Source organism: Canis lupus, chromosome 22 (assembly GCF_048164855.1).
Source record: "Canis lupus baileyi chromosome 22, mCanLup2.hap1, whole genome shotgun sequence".
NCBI classification, from domain to species: Eukaryota; Metazoa; Chordata; class Mammalia; order Carnivora; family Canidae; genus Canis; species Canis lupus.
The window spans coordinates 26,134,730-26,157,322 of NC_132859.1; the positions used below are offsets into that span (position 1 = coordinate 26,134,730).

General features: G+C 49.7%; 1 protein-coding gene and 2 long non-coding RNA genes across 6 annotated transcripts in view; 1 reads left to right on the top strand and 2 right to left on the bottom strand.

Moving 5' to 3' along the window:
- Window positions 1-276: 276 nt before the first annotated feature.
- Window positions 277-22,593, bottom strand: part of RFTN1 (raftlin, lipid raft linker 1) — a 200,229-nt gene continuing 177,912 nt past the window's right edge. For all 4 annotated transcript variants that reach the window (XM_072792875.1, XM_072792876.1, XM_072792877.1 and 1 more), the window contains exons 8-10: window positions 10,845-10,948; window positions 7,639-7,720; window positions 277-1,648 (exon numbers count right to left, since the gene is read on the bottom strand). In XM_072792875.1, coding sequence (XP_072648976.1) covers window positions 1,253-1,648; window positions 7,639-7,720; window positions 10,845-10,948 — 582 coding nt within the window. In that variant the 3' untranslated portion in view covers window positions 277-1,252. The remainder of the gene's footprint in view (window positions 1,649-7,638; window positions 7,721-10,844; window positions 10,949-22,593) is intronic.
- Window positions 13,541-20,275, top strand: LOC140614070 (uncharacterized). The gene is made up of 3 exons (XR_012014961.1): window positions 13,541-13,780; window positions 19,924-20,034; window positions 20,185-20,275. It is a non-coding gene; the product is annotated as an uncharacterized lncRNA (long non-coding RNA).
- On the bottom strand, window positions 14,429-22,585 carry LOC140614072 (uncharacterized). Its single transcript, XR_012014963.1, has 2 exons — window positions 21,804-22,585; window positions 14,429-19,154 (listed from the first exon to the last, which is right to left on the bottom strand). It is a non-coding gene; the product is annotated as an uncharacterized lncRNA (long non-coding RNA).

Below are 22,593 nucleotides of genomic sequence, written 5' to 3' on the forward strand. Positions count from 1 at the left end.
CTTTTTGTTTGTTTCTAAAAGATGTTTGTCTCGACCACCCCAGGCACTAGGAGGTGGCAGTGCCCTGCCTTACCTGGTGACACCTAAATCCCACTTTCCATTTTCTTTCTGCAAATGACAGGAAAGTACAGTGGGCTTCACTGGCTCTATTTTCCACAGGAACTTCATTTTCCTCTCCAACAGGAGTCAGAAACAGAGTGAGTGGGGACTGAATCCTCTGGACATCAGGCTAGGATTTTTTTCACTGTGACACAATACTCAATACTCACAATACACTAAACTCATAGATGATTTATTGCTTTAAGTAACTAAACAAGAAAGAGAAAAGACAGGCTGTTGCTTGGGTCAAGACAGTCGGCATTCTCTCTCCATAGTTTGCCAGTTGCATCTACTTAAAGCCTTAACAATACTTTCTGGACAATATAAACACGTGATAGCATACATGGAAACAACTTGGCCAATGATACACTGATGAAAATAGCACGTAACAAGGGCTCCTGACTGGTCGGGTTGCCCTGAAATGACAGAAGGAACGGGTGTTCATACGATGTGCTGAGTACAAAACCCTTAAAAAATTTTTGGCATTAATACTAATACAGAATACTTTCTTGGACATTCTGCAAGAGCAGGTGCACACACAGCATTACCTCTTCACTTCCAGATTACCAGTATCTATGGGAATACTTTGAAAAAGCCAGGAGGTGGGGCACCTCCCCTCCCCGCTGTCATTTCCTCATTTTCTTTGCCAAAGCAGCAGGGTCTGTGGGGTTGAGATGGAGAAGGGCACCTGATGGCCTCCAGGGGCTGTAATGTCACCAAGTAGCTGCAGAGAGCAGCAGGGGATGGACAGGGCCTCAGTGGGTGGGCATGGGGTGGGGATGAACAAACAGCCTTGGTTTGGAGCCAGGGACGCCCAAGGATGGACTTGACTCGAATGCACCCTGGAGACCGTGGGGGTGGACACAGGCACTGGATGTTCTAGTCCCTCCCATGGGACTGGGCAACGGACGGAGAAATAACTTGACCTCTTGCATTCTAACACTGGGGCAGTACGACACATTTCTAATGGATGTGCAGAGACCAACACTGTCAGGGACCCGGCCCTCGGGAGGACCCGGGTGAGCTCACGAGAAGAGGTCAAGCCAAGCCAAAGGGTAACACGTGACACTGGGGCGAACCAGCCCCCCGCCTGGACACCAGCATGGAGCCTCGGGTCGGCCAGCTCATCAGGCTTTCAACACCAACACTGGACTCAATTGTCTTCCACGGTGGCGGGCTCCGCAGCCCCCTCCTCGGCACCTCCCTCCCCGGCCTCCTCCCTGGGATGGGGGTGCTCAGCACAGCCCCCCGCGGGGGCCCTGCAGGGTCCAGCTGGACCATTCTGCACAGCCCCACCCTCTACACACAGCTGCTCGGGACACTGCTTTCCTTCGATGACATCCTGGATGGGGACCTTCAACTCCTCAGAGGCCTCGTCCTCCTGATGCGGGCCTGGCACACAGTTTCCCACGTCTCCAGCTTTGGAAAACTGGTCTTCTAAATTCTTCTCGTTTTCTTCTGCTTGTCGCTTGTCTCTGGCGCTGAGTTTACCTTTGGATTTCCTCATCTGCCTGCTGTGCATGTCTTCTCGGGAGAATCGCCACTGGAACTAGAGATCAGAGAGGGTGGGGATAAATGAATGCAGTCTCCAGGAACCTAGAGCTTCACCGATCGCTCGCATTTGCACCCATGTCACTTCTCAGAGCCAGACACACAATCGCCAGTATTCCTGGAGCACAGCATTACCAGCACCAAACTTGAGTCATGGCCCAAATACATCACACCCACTGCAAGAGTCTGCCCAAGGTCTTCCATGTGGTGTATTTTAGATCTGGATTTCAGGGGTCTCTGGGGACGGTCTCTGTCTTTCAACTGGCTTTGGGAAAGGAGGTCCTGAAATCCCATCATTTGAAGAGGCAGGATGGGAGAAGAGAAGAAACATGGGGCCTGTCCCTCTTAAGAGCCACGGTGCTGGCTACTTGCTTCCATTCTGAGCTGTGGGTTACCAAGCACTGGGCCTGCATTCTCTTAACCAGGTCCCTGGAGTTCAAAGGGCACAGAACCAGGGGCCAGTGCTGTGCCGCATGATCCACCCTCTTGTCCCAGCTCAGGCCAACTTAAAAGGCCATCCCAGCTCCAGGACTCCCCGGGGCTTTGGCTAATAAAGCCACTGCTGTGACTGCATCACAGCCCAGCTTCTCCCCCTGCCCACTCCTGTGCTCTCCTTTCCCCACAGGGCACTCCTCCCTAAAAATTCCCTCCACCCAAATTTTCAGAGGCTGCTTCCTGGGGAGCTTCCCCGCAACTAAGCATTTCCCCCATGTGGCACAGAAGTCAGCAGAGGCTCAGAGTGGACAAGGTCGCACGGTAATGGAGCTGGGCAAGAACGAATCATGCTGACGCTATGAGGGGTGACGGGCGTGAGGAGTCCCTAAGGTCGCGAGGTGCCCACCCACCAGAGGTTGCCGCTGGGGCGGCAGCAGCGTGCGGGGGTCAGAGGCGGCCACGGGCCTCGCGGGGCGTGCCTGGCAGTCTCCGCGCCAGCGGGCAGCGGGCACCGGGGCAGGAAGCTCAGACCACCCAGAGGGAAGGCAGCTGTCTGTCCTTGGGCAAGTTATTGATCTCTCCAAGTCTCAAATTCCTCGTCTCTCAGAGAGGCCCCGGCTGTGCAGCTCCTCTGGGCCCTTCTACCCCTGCCCATCTACCCCCCGCTTGCACTGTCTCACGCACGCCCGGCTCTTCTCCCAGGGACTGCTCTTGCCAACTAAGCAGAACTTCCATGCGTCCCCTGGAAGCCCAGCCACATCCAATTTCCTGTAGAAGATCACATTTTGTTGGTTTGCTGTAACCCACCAGGAGAAGACCCCAGCCACTTTCTCCGGGAACCGGCTGGGCTGCTGGGCACAGGATTTGGGGCTGTCCACACTGAGCTGGTGGGAACGATCCCAGCCAACGCTTTCTGTCCTCCCTAGTCACCCCAGGGAAATCTGTCAAGCAGGGTGACTTCTAGGACTACACTGTCTTCTGTGTCCTCAGACGGGCCACGGTGACGGTCACCCACTCCCCCTGCTGCCTGGGGGGTCCCCATCCCAGCACAGCTGTCACAGGGCCTGCAGCTAAGCATCGAGGAGGCCCTGACTTAACTCTCCCCTTTGCCTCCTTCTCTCTCTGGCAGGGGCATTCCCCCCTGAAACAGGGAAGGAGCAGGAGACAAAACTCAGTGTATCACCTGGAAGTGAAATGTTCCAAAATGTGAAGCAAATGGCCTACAGGGTGGAACAAGCACACACCACTGTGCCTAGGGAGGAACGGGCGCACACCACGCTGCCTACCACAACTCTCACACTGTGGCAAGGCCTCCCGTTTCCCTGAATCCCCAAAGCTGTGCTCTCACTAGTCACTGTTAGCATGATTTTATAGATGAGCCCACAGAGGTTCAGCGAGGTTGAGTAACTTGCCCAGTCACATAGCTAGAAAAGAACATGCTGGAATTCAGACATGCTGAACATGCTGGCTCCACACAACCCTTCCAGCCTCTCATTCTTGGTAGATGAAAGGCTTTAGGCTCTTGCTGTGGGTAGGAGGGAGGGGCGGGGCAAGGGAAGACAGGAAACAAAGGGAGAGGCCAGGCACCTGTGGAAGGGCTCAGCCCAACACATAGGCGCCTCACCTTTCAGACTGTATGAAGTTCCGATGCACCTGCTGGGTCAGGCGCTTGACTCATTAGGCCAAGTCGTCAGCTAATGGAAATCCAGATTTAACTGCCATTAAAGATAAGATACTTTGGTTCAGCTTATTTAAAAAAAGATCTATGCTGAAGCCTCCCTGACAGGCCTATTTTTGAAAAAAACCAATAATGGCTGTCCACAGGTGGGCCAAGAAAGGGCCCCACACTATTTAATGATAAGGCACTGGCCCTCAGACTTGAGCAGACCCCACAATCATGCAGAGGGCTCCAAAAACAGATCACTCACCCCGTCCCAGAGCTTCTGATCAGTGCAACCTGGGGAGGCCGGGGAGACTTTGCATCTTTAACAAACTCCCAGGTAAGGTCCATACTGCTAGTCCATGGGCCACAGTCTGAGAAGCACTGAGCTAAGAGAAACACACCCTCTGCCCTCCCACAGCCCTCAGCTCTGCCTCCCATGGAGGGGCCTCCTGGTCTCCCTCTCATCTTCACATCGGGCCCCCTTCACCACCTGGGCTTCCCCTCCTTCAAGCAGAAGACAGTCAGGGGTTTTAACAAATAGCAACTGTTCCAGATCCCAAAGCTCAAAAGGGCAACGTCTCAGAAAGCAAGATGAGGAGAAGCAGGGCGGGACACAGCCACCCCTGTTGGACAGTGTCAGGTTTTTGGGTTGAGGCCCTGAGGGGAGGTCTGTAACCACAGCCCAGCATCCTGGTTAGGATGGATTCCTAACCTCGGGAGGTACCAGGACAGCCTGTGAACAAACAAGCAGGCCGCACGTGCCGGGGCCTTCCCAAGCCGTGTGTATGGCACGTGGGTGTGTCGCTGCAGCCCACACCAGAAGATTCCAACTAGCCGTCCCTGTCAGAAAGAACCGTGGAAAAGAAAAAAAAAAATCCTTCACCTGACAGCAGTGCATGTCCACAGTTCCATGTCGGCAAGGGGTAATGGATTTCAACCCCACGTTTTAAAAGCTGTCTGTTATCTGCCTCCACTTCAAGGAGTGTAGCCGGAAGGAAGACTTTGGTGTAGTGGAAATCACCTATTACCTTGGTAGGAGTTTAATTATTTGCTCTGAAAGTCACACTCACGTGCACACAAAGAGGTTTCTTTCAAATGCTGAAAAGTCTTGATTGGAGAATTTTCTCTACTTTGCTGATTAAAAGAGGCCTCAATATGCTGCGTCCTTGGTGTGCCAGCCTTGAGGTCCCTTTTCTGAGATTTTAATCCAGATGTAATACGAATTTCCTGCGCTCACAAGTTTCATTACTCATACATACAAAGGAAGAGAGTGTCTGAGGCAGAGGGAATAGCCAGGGCAAAGGCCCTGTGGCGACAAGGGACACAGAAGGTCATGAAGGCCACAGGAGCTGGAATGCAGAGAACGAGGACAATGGCAGAAGAACTAAGAAGGGCCAGACCACACACGGCCCTGTGGATCCCACTGCAGACTTCCATCTTTATATTAAGAATCACACAAAGCTTTAGAACCATTTTAAGCAGTAGGGCCATAGGATTCAATGTGCTGTTTTCAAAGATTCCTCTGGCTCCTCGTGGAGAACGTATTTGAAGGGGAGACCTGCTACTAGCGGATTAGAGTTGTTGAAGTGCATGGTGGTGGCAAGAAGTGGAGGGATTTAAAGTTTCTAGGACCTAAAATAGACAGGTCTTGAGGATACAGTGACCATGGCAGTGAGGAGACAGGGAGTCAAGGATGAGCCCTGGATGAGTGGCTGCCTCTGGGTGGTGGTGATGCCCTTGTTCTAGTGGGGGTGGGGGGAGTGGGAGTGGCCAGGTCACAAGTTGCTCAGAGATGCTGAGTAGTGACGGGGCACATGCTGCTGGGGTCTTAGGGCAGAAGCGAGTACTGAAAATGCAGGTATAGGAGTCATCAACTCAGGTGGTCAGATTTCTCCTTCTGGGGAGGAATGAGATTTTCTAAGGAAGAGACCAGAGAGTGAGAGACAAATGGGGCTGGGTCTGAACAACCTGATGGAAAACCAGGGCAGCAGTGTGGGGTCAGACCCAAGAGAAAAAGGTGCTTCAAGAGGCAGAGGGCAGCCAACAGTATCAGTGCCGTGGGGGCTCAGGCACAGTGAGGACTTGATGGAGTCACTGCCATGGCCATGAGGGTACCCACACCTCGTGCGAGCAGGATGCCAACCTGAGTCAGCGGCAGAGCACTGCCAGGACCATGAGAAGGAGACAAGCCATCTGGCTGTAAAGTCCCCTCTCTGGGACTCCACCAGTGAGGTGACCTCTCCAGGTCACACGCAAAACATGTGCTCCACACGAGCCAATCCTTTGAATGAGCAGAAGATAAGTAAGTACTTCACAACAGGAAGCAGCCACCCTAAAATTTTAGTACAGCTGATTGGGGTTGGAAGGGTCTACTGATCAGAAAATGAATGACTCCATCCTCTGGATTTTCCCCAAGGAAGTCGGTCCACCTTCTTATAGTAGCTTTAAAGCTCGGAATCTAAAAATCTCTGGCTCATCTCCTCCGTGAGCCACAAACCCTGTGTCTCTCCTTTGGGAACGGCCCACAACCCAACCAGGAAGAGCCTGGCAGGAGAAGACAGCACTGCCTCCCTCCCTCAAGGGCAGAGCCGGCGCGTTCTGGCGTCGATGGCAGACCTGCCCGCGCGCTGTTGCTGGATGTCACCGTGAATGCACGTGGTCCCTGGGAGCTTTGGGCAAAGCCGCAGCTTACAGTGGGCCGGGGGAGATCCATCTTCCAGCCGGAGGCTGACTGCTCCTGGTGGTTAATGGTGGCTTCAGTCGTGGCCTTCTGGCCCTCTGCTGCTGTCACCTGTCACATTAGCATCTTGGAGCTGAGACAGAGACTTTCCTCTGCATCCTACACCATCTGGCTTCAGGTCGCCATCTCCTTGGCGCTCCTCCCAGGAGCCTCCCCCCAGCCCCTGGGTTTGCCGGCTGGTGAGGGGCTGCTACAATCTGTTCACTTGCTTGGTTGCTCCTGTCCAGGCTCTGTGTCCAAAGAACACGAGGAGCCAGGAGGGGCGCATGGGATGGTGCCAAGCGTGAGATGTGGAGCAGGTCCATCAGGCTCTGCCAGCGAGCGCTGCCGTGGCCATCAAAGGGGGCTCGAGCTGGCTTCAGGTGGCACCTGACTTGGGCTTTGGCAAGTTCCCCTGACTCCCTCACCCCTTCCCAAGCCAATGGTGAACCGCTCACCGGCTGCAGAGCGTGGCAGTGCAAAGCATCAGATTCGTCCGACATAAGAGAAGGACTTGGGTTTGACTTCTGGAAACGCGGGACAATTTCTGAGAAATTCCCAGCCACTGTCTCCCAGCACGACTGTGTTCTCCAGGCCTGGTCACGTGCCTTCCAGAGTGGGGAGGAAGGCCCCCGGCAGCCCCCGGCAGCCTGGCCTGAGGACTCACCGCCACGGACTGCGGGCTGGCCTCGGTCCATACCAGCCGCTGCCACCGAGAGGCCCTCGGGTCGGGGCATGCCAACGAGGAGCCCTGGCAGCGTCTCCCTGCCAACATCGCCAAACTTCTGATGTCCCGAGGGATCCAATGGGCTGCAGCTGGAGCTTGTCATGAGATTAAGATACAGAGAAGCTGGGCACAAACCCAAGCCAGCGCACCCCCTGGTCAGACGGCGGCTGACCTCACGCCCCTATTTTCAGGTTAGTGGGAGTATCTGGCCTATGTGAGCGTCCCCCAGAACTGCTCTACTCCACAGTCTGGCCTGACTGCGGGAGACTGGCGGACGGGGAGATCCCCCGGCGCCCCCCGGTGCCCCCATCTGGCTGGTTTCGGCAGCCTCGGGTGTGATTCTGCTTGCCGAGGGCTCAGGAAGTCAGAGCCGGCTGCCCACTCTGCGCCACAGAAGGTCCAGCTGCAGGCGGAGTCCTGCCCAGGAAAATCAAGGTCACTCACCTTTGATTCCTTCTTCTTCATTTTCTGAGGTAGACACGGTCTCTGAAGAAAGACGATCTGCTTGGTGGACACATTCCCCTCCCTGTAACACACACAGAGCTGAGACTGTGTTACACCTGGGGGGGCCCCAACCTCACCGATGCGCCCGTCCCGAAGGTCATTAGGGCCGAGCGCCCGCAGAAAGGAAAGCTGCCGCCCACAGTGAGGGTCGGAAATCGAGAAGCTGCCCCCCCCACACACACACACACCAAGCCATCCCCCTCCACTGGATTCCAGGGGTCTCTGCCAGGCGCCCAACAAAAGCGTCGTGGGCCTCTCTGCCAAGTCAGCTTCGTAGCTGGAAGCTCCCCTTCCCTCAGTGTGAAATAACAGCCGGCATCTTGGCCAAATGATGACAAACTGGCTTCTTTAGTGACTCTCAAGAGGTGGAAGGCCTCTTCCAAATCTGTCTTTGGATATGAGCCGAGGAGAGGTCAGAGTGGCCCAGGACGGGTGGTGAGCTCTGCCCCTCCTGGGCCCTGAGGCGGCCTGGCTCCTGTAGGCACAGGTGAGGGGTGCTCGGCAGCACTACACATTTTTATGGGTGCGCTTTCCTCTCGGCCCCCACAGAGCCGCCTTTAAAGGTGGCAGAAATATTTGTGAAGGAGATCACGGTCTTCTCTGCTGAGGCAAGCGCCACTGCATGGAGTATCAGAGGGAAAGGAGGGAGAAAATGAACATATTTTGTGCTGGGGCTGGGCTGGGTGATTTCACACATCATGGCTCATTTAAGCCTCACCACAGAGCTCCAAGGAGTGGGACTGCCGCCCGTCTGTAAAGACAGGAGACAAAAGCTCAGTTAAGGATCGGGCTTGAGATCACACGGTGAGGTTTCAAGCTCAAACCTGCCTGGTTCCAGGCTCTCTCCACTCCACCATGAGGAGGCGTGTATGGCACAGGCAAGCGGAGGATTAGGGGGGATTATAGAGCAGTTATTGGATCTGAGAGGGAGACAGAGACACCTGTCTGTACCCTCTGGGTGTAGAGAGCTCAAAATGAGCTGGGGCTTCACATTCAAATCCATTCTCATCACGACTCTTGTCCTTTGGAGTAGGTAGGGGGACAGGAATTCTTCCAACTTATGAACAAGGAAACAGATTTAGAGAAGCTACAGAACTTGACCAGAATGGACAGTTAGCAAGTGGAAGGGTCTGGACTGGTCATGGACAATGCACAAATTCAGCATTCTTTCCACCCCTCCGCACCATCCCATACCCACAGAAATCTTGGCTGTGATGCAGCCTGGACGCTCCCCATGGCCTGAGGCCCAAAGGTGGCTGCAGACCAATGCCTGGTTGTGTGCAGACCCGCTGTGGCCCAGTGTCAGGAGGAAGACATGTGGAAAGCCCACACAGCCTCATGGAGGGACCCAGGAAGGCAGAGATCGTCACCATCATTCTCCACCCTCAGTCCGCGACTGCTCCGCAGCTGCACTGCCCAGCTGTCCCCCCAAAATCACCAGCCTTGCCTCATGCTGGCCATCACCCTGCAATGGTGAGCATGCAGTAGGACTCAGGGAAGGTGGAATATTGAAGGCCAGGTCGGTGACAAGGCTGCCTGGTGTAGAGGAGCACCTGACTCTGGAGACTGAGGGTCTAGTCTCAGTTCTGCCACTTACTGGCTTGTGTGGCCTCAGGTACATGATAGAGCCTCTCTGAGCCTCAGTTTCCTCACTTGTAAAATGGGAATCATATCTATGCTTATAACCCCACAGGATAGTTGGGAGGATTAGTTGAGATAAACCTGAAATACAGATGGAAGGCCTTTCAGGGTTGATGTGCCTGGGAAATGCCCATGAGCTCAATGGAGGGTGGGCCAACCTAAGGTGGACAAATTCTCCTAAATGTGAAACTGTAGGGAGTGCCACAAACAAGAGCCAAGACCACAGGTCTTCATATCCTCTTTGTGGGACTACTGACCAGGATCATGATCTTGGGTAAGTCCTTCAACCTCCCTGGCCATACCTTCCTCAGCTGTAAAATAGGTTTCATAAAAAGATTTTACCCTACATGATTTTTTTGAGGACTAAATGAAGCTTTACATGCAAGGTACCTCCTCAGGCCAGCATAGGACACAGAGTAGGGACTCAATTTCTTTTGTACCTGAGAGCCCTGGGTCCCCTCAACCCAGCAGGCTCATCTTGGACATGCCTGGCAGTCATGATTCATGGGCCAAGACTCCCCATGTGGGAAAAGGAGTGCAGAGGTGATGGTTAAGAATGAATGCTCCTCATCACTTGCCATCAGGGAAATACAAATCAAAACCACAATGAGATACCACCTCACACCAGTGAGAATGAGGAAAATTAACAAGACAGGAAACAACAAATTTTGGAGAGGATGTGGAGAAAGGGGAACCCTCTTGCACTGTTGGTGGGAATGTGAACTGGTGCAGCCACTCTGGAGAACTGTGTGGAAGTTCCTCAAAGAGTTAAAAATAGAGCTACCCTATGACCCAGCAATTGCACTACTGGGGATTTACCCCAAAGATACTGATGTAGTGAAATGATGGGACACCTGCACCCCAATGTTTATAGCAGCGATGTCCACAATAGCCAAACTGTGGAAGGAGCCTCGGTGTCCATCTACAGATGACTGAATAAAGAAGATGTGGTCTATGTAATACAATGGAATATTACTCAGCCTTCAGAAAAGATGAAAACCCACCATTGGATTCGTTTGTGGATGGAACTGGAGGATATGATGCTGAGTGAAAGAAGTCAATCGGAGAAGGACAATCATCATATGGTTTCACTCATATGTGGAATATAAGAAATAGTGAAAGGGACTATAAGGGAAAGGAGGGGAACTGAGTGGGAAAAATTAGAGAGGGCGACAAACCGTGAGACACTCCTAACCCTGGGAAACAAACAAAGGATTGTGGAAGGGGAGGCGAGCAGGGGGCTGGGGTAACTAGGTGACAGGCACTGATGGGGGCACTTGACGGGATGAGCACTGGGTGTTATACTATATGTTGGCAAATTGAATTTAAATTTAAAAAAATCTGGAAAAAAGAAAACCAATCTGAAATCCCAGCTCAGTCACTTCCCAGCTGGAGTCTGTGTAACCACTCTAGCCTCACAGGGCTCATCACAGGATTAGATAAATGATGCGCATGAAGTGTGCAGCACAGAGTAGGTGTTGAATAATACTGACGATGACTGTTACCTGGTAGTCTTGATGACAGGAGTTGGTAGCACACAGGTGAGCTGCCAGCCATAGGCCGCCAGGGAGTTCAGCAGGGGCACGTAGTCCGTCTGCACCTCGACACCCTGGGGGAGAAAGGCCACTGTGAGGGCTGCGGGGCCGAGTGACTGAGGGGGCACTGGTCAATTGGCCAACTCGAGAGTAGGAAAGAAGCGGGGCACCCTGCAGCCTGGAGGTCCCGCTCCAAGGATGCTTACAGACTCTGGAGCCAAACTGCCAACACAAGATTTCTTTCTGGGTCCTGACTCAGTCTATGCAGCGACAAGGAATTAGAGCCAAAGGATTAATGTGTTAATTTGGTTTTATTCTTGTCTGGACAAATAGCCTCTTGTAAGTCTCCTGGAGAAGCACAATCACCTTGCTTCAGAGCTGTATTCAGGGCTGATGACAACATATGCTAAGGATTTTGGAGCGTGCTGTGGGGAGTTAGATTATATCACATAAACGATCAAGTCGTTTGCATCCAGCCATAGCAGCGACACAGACACACAGTCACCCATGCACACACAGTCACACACACAGGGAGCTTCACCTGTGTTACACATCCTGACGTAAACGGGGTAATGAGCACTCTCCGTACTTCAAATCAGTGTGTGTGTGGTGGTGGGGAGCACTGACTTGCCTTTCAATTTAAAAACTCAGTCCTGCTGCCATGGGAGGGCACCGTAATGAGAGGCCACTGCCCTGGGTTCCATGTCATGCTCTCACTTTGCACCAGGCCTGGTTTCTTTCCCTGGGCTCCCTGCTGACATTGGAAGTGAGGCCTCCACCCTGCCCGGTGTCTACCATGGATTCCCCATCTCGGAGGTTGGCTTCAGAACCACAGAACATCTCAGACCAGGGTCCAGATTCCTTCCAACCAGGGCTAGTCAGCCAGTATTTCTATTTTGTGGGGTACAAATGATGAACGAAGGTCCTGCTGCTAGAATTCACAGTCCGGCAGAGGCAACAGCACAAACATTCGAGTAATGGAAATATGAAATGGCCTACTGGCAGGGCCACGAAGCTTCGAAGGTCAGCAGAAGAGGTAGGATGCCAGCTGTGTGTCAAGGTAGGCTTCCTGAGGCCCAAGGGCTGGGCAGATACTTGACAGGTGGAGCTGGGGAAGAGGCATTCCAGGGGAAGAGGTCCAGCACATACAATAGAAGACCACACCGGGCCTTGAGCACCGCGGAAGGTGAGCTTCACTTGGGACTGGCACTGCTCACAGGGGACCATAGGTAGTGAGTGGCTGTCCTGCTGGAGGCCTTCTGGAAATAGAACCAGCTCATCTGGCTGCTCTTGAGTAAGGGGGCTGGCAGAGAGACGAGCCTTGCCTCTTTAAAATGGCTTCTAAAACCCCCATTGCTGGGTGCCCATCCCGGTGTGGCTACCAAGTCACCTGAACTCCTGGCAACTAACTGATCCTTTGGGAGCCTGTTTCCTCAACTGTAAAAAATATATCTTGGCTTATGACGACGGTTCTCCAAGTGTGGTCCCCCAGCCGGCAGCATTGGCATCACCTGGGAACTTGTTAGAAACACAGAGTCATGGGACCCTGCCGAGACCTACCAGATCAGAAACCTGGGGGTGATGTGCCCTGGAATCTGTTTGAAAGAACCTTCTCACTAGTCCTGATTCAGCAAGTTGAAGAAGCACTGCCTGAATAGTCAATTAGGTCTCTCTCTCTCTCTTTTTAAGATTCATTTATTTATTTTAGAGAGTGAGTGAGTAAGTGAGGGGCGGGGAGGAGGGGCAGGGGGAGAGGAAAGAGAGTCTCAAGCAGACTCCCTGTGGAGCCCAGAGCCTAAGGTGGGGCCTGATCTTCTGACCCTGAGATCACAACCAGGCCCGAAACCAAGAGTCTGATACTTCACTGACAGCACCACCCAGACACGCATCAATCAGGTCTCCTCTGATGACACCGAAGAGTCTGCAATTCAGAGGCCAAATATAATCAGTTGTTACCTCAGAGCTAACCTTCCGTCATCCTTCTCCACTTGAGAAGAGGGCTCTGAAAGGGAAGTGGGGTGAGGAAGGGGAGAGGGCAGGGGAAGGACAGGCAGGCTAAGGAGCAGGAGAAAGGAAGGGGCCTTAATAAGAAGGCAAGGAGCGGGAAGGGAAGGGAAGGGAGGAAAGGAGAGAGAGGCCCACGTCTCATCACTTGACCGGAGGGCCAGGAGGGGCCCCCATGCTGACCCTTTCCCTGAAGTCCCCACTCAGGCCCGGAGATGGCAGGTGACCCCACGACACCCCTTTCTGCCCAGCCCCCTGGCCACAAGGGGGAACCCCCTTCCACACCAGCTGGCTGCAGCCTTCTTCACTGGGCCAGGCCCCCGCCACCTGCTGTGGCTGCTTTGTCCTGACAACCCTGCCCCCATCTCCTGCAGTCCCCGTTTCAAGGAGGGAGGGAAGAGTGTTAAATCCACACTCTCAAGCTTTGCGAGGTTATGATTACTTGGGCCTATCAAGAATAACCTTCCCACTTTATCAAGCGCTGTGACAAACCCGCCACAATCAGACAGTAGCCATGGCAACTGGGACAAGCTTTGGCGCCTCACAAAGCCCTGAGAGGCAGAATGGAGTCCTTTTATTAGTGACCGTGGCCGGCTGGCGTTTTCGCGGCGGGCACCGCGAGCCGCCAGACAATGGACCGCCCCGCCGCAGCCGGGCCTGCCGCGGACGGGCCGTGCCTGGGCTGCCTCTGTTTTGCTCTATTTTATTTCACTTTGTCACTACCTTAAAGAGAAAGACAGCAGGATTTCTCCCAAACAGTTTTTCCCCTCAGGGTAGGGGATGTCAGCCAGAGGGTGCAGAAGCAGAGAGTCTAAAAGGAAAAGAGAAAACACAACAAAACGTAACCCTGCCGGAGAGAGCTGAGGGTTCAGCCTCGAGTGTCACTATCCGGCCGTCACGTGGTGAGCCTGAGCCGCAGCGTAAAGTACAAATGGCAGGGGGCGAGGCGCCGCACTCTGCCACACTCTCCCGCTCCCACTGTTTGGGGTGGTCTTGATTTAATTAATGGTAAACGTGGTTTTTCTGTAAGCATCTATCAAAGCCGGTTTGCATACTACCAATACTGCATGAAGATGGCATTTCTAGAATATGACATGAGCCCCATGCAGTCAGTGGAGGAGGCTTTCAAGTCCATTAGCTCAGAAAGGTGGGAGAAAACCTATCCGGGTGGAGGCTCCCTTTGATCTGCTTTTCTGTGACACTCCAGTGAGGACAGAAAAGCACAAACAGCACTCCAAAGACAGCCCGCTTATCAAACGGAAAGACATTTCTTTCTGGAAGTAGGAGCACAAATTTTAATTAACTCTCCACTCTCCTGTGTGGATCCGTAATCTCCGATCACACCTGGAGTGCTAAAAAAATGGAGCATGTCCTGTGGTTTTGCAACTTGTGTAAAAGGAATTCATTTGTATTTATGGCTTTTTTCCCCCCTTTGTTCTCTATAATTTCTCCAGTGGTTGCAAATCAACTAAGGAAACAGACATCCAATGCAACCTTCCCTTACCCTCCAAAAATCATGACAACAGAATGTAGAGTTTACTAAGAAATGCTTTTGTCTTTTGAGCATTTTTAAAGATCCTCCATGCAGGGAAGTAATGAGGAGGTAGCATACTGGTCCAGTGAGAAAGCTGGTATCCTGAATGTCAGTTTGCTCTTCTCTTTTCTCCTCTCTCAATCTGTGGAAGCAATCTGGGAGAAACGCAGTTTCAAAGAAAAGACTTGGATCCTTCCACATGACTGTGTAGATGAAGAGAGGAATTTTACTTCCCATATCTGAAAAGTGTGTGGGACCAGCACTGGGATGGTCTCCATACCTGGAAACAGTGACTGGGGAATGTTTGCCTCTATTCCTGACTGCCACCAGGCTGGGCCTTCGCCTTTCACGGAGAGGGTGTGTGAAGGTAGAGCCCTGCAAAGACACATGTGTGTCTTTTGTAAAATTGCTGCCAAAACACTAATGCCCAACACTTATTGGCAGGGTATGTATATACCACTGTTTCTTTCCTTTCAACTTTAGATATCCTTTTATTTCCTACCATGAGAAGTAAAGGCTTAGCATTCCCATACACATTTCTTTCTTAGTGCCCCAAATGGTCACAGTGTAATTCTAATCAAATCAAAAGTTAGTGTTTGTGTTATCACAACTTTGCACATGTTGCTCATTGCCAGGGCAAGCAATGCACTGTGACTCTGCCTTCTTTTTCACAGGATACTTTATTTTTCCTGGAGTTAATTATGTCCTCAATTTTTTTTTCCTTCACATGTCTGGTTGTATGTGAACCCATGACTAATATTTATTCCATGCTCCAACAGCTATACTTTATGCCCATCGATAAATATCCCATGTGCCTAAATACATTAATTCTGTGTTTGTTTTTTTCTCCATTAGGGACATCTGGAGCTTTCTACACCCTTGCTCCAATCCTGGTCTGGATGCTTTCCATGACTGGGTTCATCTGCCATTGCTATCTAAGGCTGGTGTTTTCTCTTTCTTGGGTTCCTCCACATTTTGCTGGACTGCATCCTCCAGTGGCTCCCTAGGAAGCAAATGCCCTGGAAGTCATTTGAATCTGTGCATTCATAAAAGTATAACTATCCTCACCTTTAACTAACAGTTCGAGTAGAGAAGTCTGGGCTGAAATCTACTTTTCCATTAAGATTTTTCAAGTACTGCTTCTCTAGCTTCTAGAAATCAGCTCTGCTATTGGGATATCTACTTTGATTGCTAATACTTTGTAACCTGTTACGTGTCATAAGCTTTTAGGATATCTTTCCCGTGAAGTTTCAGAATTTCACAATATGCCTTGGTGTGGGTCGTTTTTGCTCATAGGGCTACACACACTTGATGGCCTCACATTCTGATGGTTCTTGTCCTTCAGTTCTGAAAAGTGTTCTTTGGTTTTCCTTTGACAGTTTTCGGTTTCTCCATTTTCTCCCTTCTTTCTGGATCTTCTGTAAGTCAAAATGGAGGACTGATATTTTCATGTCATTACCCCTCCCTATTGTCTTACTTGGTCTTTTTATTTTTCCTTTTGAAAGATTTCCTTTATCTTTCAGCCTTTTTATTACATTTTAAAATTTTCTGCAGCTCTATTTTGGAGACCCAAAAGCTACAAAGACGGGAGCTAGTAATCTTATCACAATATGTAAGGATTTTAAACCAATGCCTCTGTTGTCAGCTCTGCTGTTCACTTCTCACCATCCCATGGTCATTTATACTTTGAAAACCAGAGCTTTTCTCAGGTTCTGCAAGAAAAAATGGCTCCTTGTACATTTAGGTGGCAGCTTCCTGCACTTTGCTAAGCCAATTAGCATCCCTCTATTTTCCTTTTCTAAAAATGTGTTGAAATCAATCCTCTTCTACTTTCCCTTCTTCCAGCCTTTTTGTTCTTGTGAATATCTCATCTATCTATCTATCTGTCTATCTATAATCTGCAGTTTTCATTATTCATGGGAGTTATGTTCTATAACGCTGCCACAAGAATTACTGAATACAGTGCTCTAGAGGAAACACAGGGTTAGGTTTCTTTGAGCTTCTTCTGATGACAATATCTTCATCACCTGATCAATACAGAACCTTGTTTTATGTGTGTTTCTGTTGAAAGGCACCTTTTTGAATATATCTTGTTGATTCATTAACTTTGAACTCACAGCTAACAGTACTAGAACCCAAGGCTGAACAAAACTTATGCAACATGTGTCTTTGCTCTGTAAGGCACATTACAGCCTTCTTGTGCCTAGGAACACCAGAGAGTACTTCAGCATTAGGTTTAGGGCTATTTTAAACAGCAAAATCACCAATAAAAGGCACAAAAGTGTGAAAAATGTGGCACTAAGTAGACTGCAAAAAAGGAGACTTATTTATAAGGGCTGAAACAACAGTATGCCTTCGCTGGGGCACGTGAATATTGGCAACTCAAATTCTTTGCCGTTCTGCATATGCCTACAAGTGACAGTGAAAGCACCAAGATTATTTATTTGAGGATTACAAACAAATTTAAGCAAGTAGGATTTGCAAATATAGAATCCATGAATAATGAGAATTGACTCTATCATCTTTTCATCTATCTACCTACTTACCGATGTATCTATCATTGATCATTCCTTTTGTATCCTTTCACTGGGATTTTTCAGAAGACATAGATGCCTGTGTCCAACTCCCCACACTGAAAACAGTTTTATTATTTTAATTTTAAAGGATCTACTGGAAGCCTTTTCTCAGAGTCTGGAAGCTATGAAGTAAAAATAATAAATTTGGTGACATAAAAACCCTTCTGCAAGACAAGGGACAAGCTATGTAAAGTGAAGAGACAAAAGAAAAGATGGGAAAACATTTGTAGCTCATATTACAGAAAAAAAAAGGAAGAGCTCCTAAAATTTGATTTAAAAAAAACCAGTAATCCAAGTTTTAAAATGGACACAAACAGGAAGAGAGTAGAATCACAAAAAAAAAGGAAATTCAAATGGCCATTAAGCACACTAAAAAACACCACATCCCACAATAAGAGAAAAGCGAACTATAACTACTGAGATACATATTTTCACCTATCATACTGGTAAAAACCCAGAAGTTTGACAACTACTTTGTTGACAAGACCACGGGGAAGTAAGCATTCTCATACACCGCTGGCAGGAAGGCAAATTGATTCAATCTCATACAGAACAACTTGACAGTATCTTTCAAAATTGCAAATACATTTACCCTTTGACACAACAATCTCACTTCTGGGAACTGATCCTATATATATATATGTCAAATGTACAAAGTTATTCACTGGAGAACTGTTTGCAATAGCAAAACACTAAAGATTACCCCGGTGTCTATCACTATCAGGCTTGCTAAATTAAATTACGTTTTATGCACATGACTTGGGGGCCTGATTATTGGCTGATCATATGTTGAACCAAGGTGTCCAAGATAAAAAAGACAATGAGAAGGAGTGAATTCCATTTTAGACATGCTGAGTTCAAGGAACAGTGGAAGGTCCAGGAGGCAGCTAGATGAGATGGGGCCTGTGGTAGAAAGAATATACCCACCCACTCCCCCAAATACTTCTATGTCCTAATCCCTGGAGCCTGGGGCTACATCACCTTCCACGGTAAGAGAGATTGGGCAGATGTGATAAAGTTAAGGATCTCCAGAAGGGGAGATTATCCAGGTGGGTTCAATGTAATCAAAAGGGTCCTCTGAAGAGAGAAGCAGGTGTTGGGGATGGAGGGAGGATGGGGGGGTTGGCCAGTTAGGGAGAGAGGTGTGAGGATGGAAGCAGAGGTCAGAGTGACTGGCCCTGAGCAGGACAGCCTCTATAAATTGAAGTCAAGGAACAGATTCCCTCCTACAGTCTCCAGAAAGAATGCAGCTCTGCCAACACCTTGATTTCAATCTCTTAAAACCCATTTTGGACTTCTGACTTCCAGAATGGTAAGAGAATAAATCTGTTGTTTTAAGCCACTCCAGCAGCCATAGGAAATGAATACACAGTTAAATGCAGGGGAAGGCAGGATGAAAATAAAGAACTGGAGGGGACAGCCAATACTCAATACTTGGGAGCTGCAAACTCAGGAGGCTTGAGGTTGGTGAGGACAGGATCTCCTGGTGAGGAGGTGAGTGGAAAATAAAACAGAGGCTGGATGGGGATAAATCAGCTCTTGAGCAGTCAGGGTGGGAAATGGGTTTAAGAAGAAAGATTCACACCATCAAATGTCACAAGAGGGCAAGCAACACAACAACCGAAAGACTTTCTGCAGTTGACAGTGAGGTCTTGGGAGACCACGAGCAAGACATTTTAGAAGGGAAGTGGCAGACGGCAAGAGGTCTAGCATGTGGCTGGTACTGAAGACGAGACAGGGTGTTAGCATGCTGTCAGGAAATGAAGGTTTGCCTTGGCTGAGCCTGGGTGCAGCAGGGGCCGTGGCCACCAAGGGCATGTGGGGAACAGTCATACCCTCATGTGATGGAAAGTAGAGATCCGAAGGCCGGGCAGGAGGGAAATGCCAAGGAACATTTCATCTCTATTTATTCAATGATAAGTGGATGCTTAACACTGGGCCAGTCTTTGCTGAAAACTCAGTGAGTCCTTCAGCATCCCAGAGGGCAGAGCTACACTCCTACCACTCTCCATTTATGAATCTCCACAGTTAGTCAAACTGGTTCTTTGCTGGGCACCTGGGAAGCAAGATAGTTGAGGCTCTTCTGCTGCGGCAGGAGATCCCGGTCTGTTGGGGGGGTGTGGAGAGATGAACACGGTTCCCCCACCAGATGGAAGCCACCATGAGCTGTGCAGGAGGGAAGGACAGGGAAAGGAATGACTTGCCCCTCTGCTCTCTGGGGAAAGGGCAAATCCCTCCAGCTGGGGCTGCAGCAGCCCTGCCTTCCCAGCCCTCATCCTCCCCCTGGGCCTCCTGCAGGACCGCTGCCTCTGCCAGCAGGAGGGAGGGGCAAGGACGCTGGGGCCGGCTGGAGATGTTGTTTTCCTCTTTGTTTTACACACAATGCCCCAGAAAAACATTTTCCTGATATGTAATTAGGCCAACATAATAGAGTCTAAGAAAGCAGTCGGTCTCATTTTAGACAACTTTGGCTTTCATAACGTTCAAAGAGAATATGTTAAAAAAAAAAAAAAAAGCTTAGTTCTCAGATGTAGAAAAGGGGGCAGATGATATGCAGGCAGTACAGTCTTCCATCCCAAGACTCTTTCCCCACCCCCCTTGCTTAAATTCACGTCTTTGCCTGATTTTCTCCACCACTCAAGAAAGGTAACCAACCTTAGTGCCCTTTGAGAGCCCAACAAAATAATAATAACAACTGTCATTATTATTTGAGATGCATTGTTTGCAAAAAATGGCCTTAATTATTGTCTCCCTGTATCCAGGCCTCTTTACAACATACCTCTGCAGAAAGAGGGAGAGTCTGTCTCTCCACCCCTTGAAACCAGGCTGGTCTTCTGATTTTTTTCTGATCAAGGCAATATGGTAGATGTGATCTTACAGGAGTTCTGAACCTGTGCCCTGATGGGCCTTGTTGCTTCCCCTTGCTCTCACGCAGCCCTGCCTATGTGCTGAGGACATGCCCAGGCGAGCCTGGTGGAGGATGGCAGACATTTGAGAGACCATCTTGGACCTATTAGCTGCTGCCGAGGCATCTGTGTGAGCCCAGGTGGGATTAGTCAAACCGAGGCCAGATCAGCAGTCACCTGGCTGATCTGCAGACTCACTAGCAACAATAAAGGGTTGTTCTTGAAATTCACTAAAAGATGGCTATTTTATTCCATAGTAGAAGCTAACTATCCTATTCTTATTATTCTAGGAAGAGCTGGATGCCCGAGCAAATGTCTAGAAGGAACACCATTGTAAAAGTCACCTGGTCTAACTTGAGAGAAATAAAACAAAATAGCTGCTACTGAACGGAATTCAGTGTTTTTAATTTTTCACCACACTCAAAGCTGGCACACCCAACCTCACTTTCTCCATGCCAGACACTCTGTGACCTTGCATTACACCTGCAGCCCTGAAGGCTAATTGGTGATAAGCTACCTTGAGGCCCAGCACTACCACCAGCATATCCTGGGAAAGAGTGATAAAAACCCCCCACTGGGGAAGAGCATCCCAGCTCGAGAAGCTGCTCTGGCTTCTCCTGAAGTACCACCCACGACAAGCTGGCAGGAAAACTAAACCTGCATGTTCAAGATAACACTCTCCTGGATGCGAGGACAAGCGGGGTGATTTGGTCCTGGTATGTGTGGTTTTCTCTGAAGTCACATACGTGGAAGGTGGGAAGGGGTTGTGGGGTGGCAGGTGATGATGGCAAGCCATACATACTACCGGAGCTGTCTGCTGACATGCGCCAGCCTGCGCAGAATGAGAACCACAAGAGGCACGTTACAATATAGGACTCGGGATTATGCTGGAGATGATGAGGTTGGATGTTTTGAGGTTAAGGAGGTGACAGCTGAGCAAACCTAGCTGTTAGTGGGGACAGTCGCTGCCACGGTTCTGAGTGCAAACAGTTAAGCATCTCAGAACTGCTACATCCTGTTGGCTGCTCAGCGGGACCTCATACTGTCGCAGCACGGGACTTACATCCTCCAGAAGCTGACATTTCACACACATACTGAATGCATCAGGGGTGAGCATGTCCTCTCCAGCAGACTTGGAAGCAGCTTTGTTTGATAACAATTAAACAAGAAACGCTTTCTCTATCCAGAGACTTGCCAAGTCCCTCCCACTTGCGTTGATGAGTGAGGAAATTAGGCTCTCTGGGAGTAAATGGGATTTGCCACTTTATTACTCTTTTTTCAGACATTCTGAGGTGGATGAAGGATCATTTTCTAACCTTTTTTATGTCTTCACATTATCTACTATCTGGAAAAGAGAGGATTTAAAAGAGCTTTCCCACAGTATATAATTAAAGGGATTTACTTTGGAGTTGGGGGCCTGAAAGTATGTCAGCAAAAAACTCGAACTTTTTAAAAAATTATTTTCTATTTTTTGGGGGGCTAGGAGGGGTAGAGGGAGAGAGAATCTTAAACAGCCTCCACACCCAGTGTAGAGCCGACGCAGGGCTTGATCTCACGACCCTGAGATCACGAACTGAGAAAAAAATCAAGTCAGATGCTCAACCATCTGAGCCACCCAGGTGCCCCCAAAACTCTAGAACTTTTAAGACTACATCAAAATTACCACCTTCCTCTATGGTTGAGTCCTGACACCTTACCAATAATCATAAAATGCTAACCCAAAAGATGGCCCAGAACAAAGGTTGGCTCAAAATCTTAACAGCAGAGGAAATGGAAGGAAACTAGCAACAGATAGAGCTACACAAGGCTGGGTGTCTTGGCCTTGGGTTCACTCTGAAAAGAAAGTGGCTAAGACCTTGATGCTGTGGAACGCTCAACACAACAGATTTTGTCTCCTGACTTTCCCCACCTGGTGAATTCAAGGTGCCACAGTCCCACTTTGGCATTCGGTCAATATTCTCTTCAGTCAATTTTCTCTCCACGGTGACCCAATTGTCAGCGTCTTGTTGCTATGGTTACCATGATTCTAACTCAGCCATCTCTCCCCATGTTCCCTGCTCCCTCAGGCTAAATTATGTTACACTAATCCCAGAGCACGCCCTCTAAGGACCCTACTCCTGGTAAGTGGACTTCTAATAGAGTGTCCAAGAAGAATATCCAGCCTTCAGGACATGTCAGATCTCTGACTGTCCAGTACCCCCATCCCATGAGTCCTTCCATTCTCTCTGGCTCCCTGCTCCACTATAGCCTAGAGGTAAATTCTCCAGAGACTGTATCAGCATCTGCACTCACCAAAGGACAAGCTGATGAAGAGCAAACCAAAGTCAAAACAATGAAAACGATCTCAGAGAGACTGGCCAACTCTACTTGGTGTCCTCTGAGAAATCCCCATATCACCCACTGTCCCCTGCCCTATCACTTCATCTTATTGATCACTACTTGGCATGGATTTGTTTACCTACTTATTGCCCCCTCCTTCACAGGAATGGATCTCCACAAAGGCAAGGATTTTATTTATCTCATTGCTGACAAATCCCAAGCATCTAGGCAAGGGTCTGGCACAAATGAGTGTTCAATAGTTGTTGAGTAAATGAATGAATGCACTTGCCATCCCATTTTTAGGGTAGGTTCTCCTGCTGCCATCTTCTACTCTCAAAGTCTTAACCAAAATTGCTATAAATCACATTTAACATTGATGA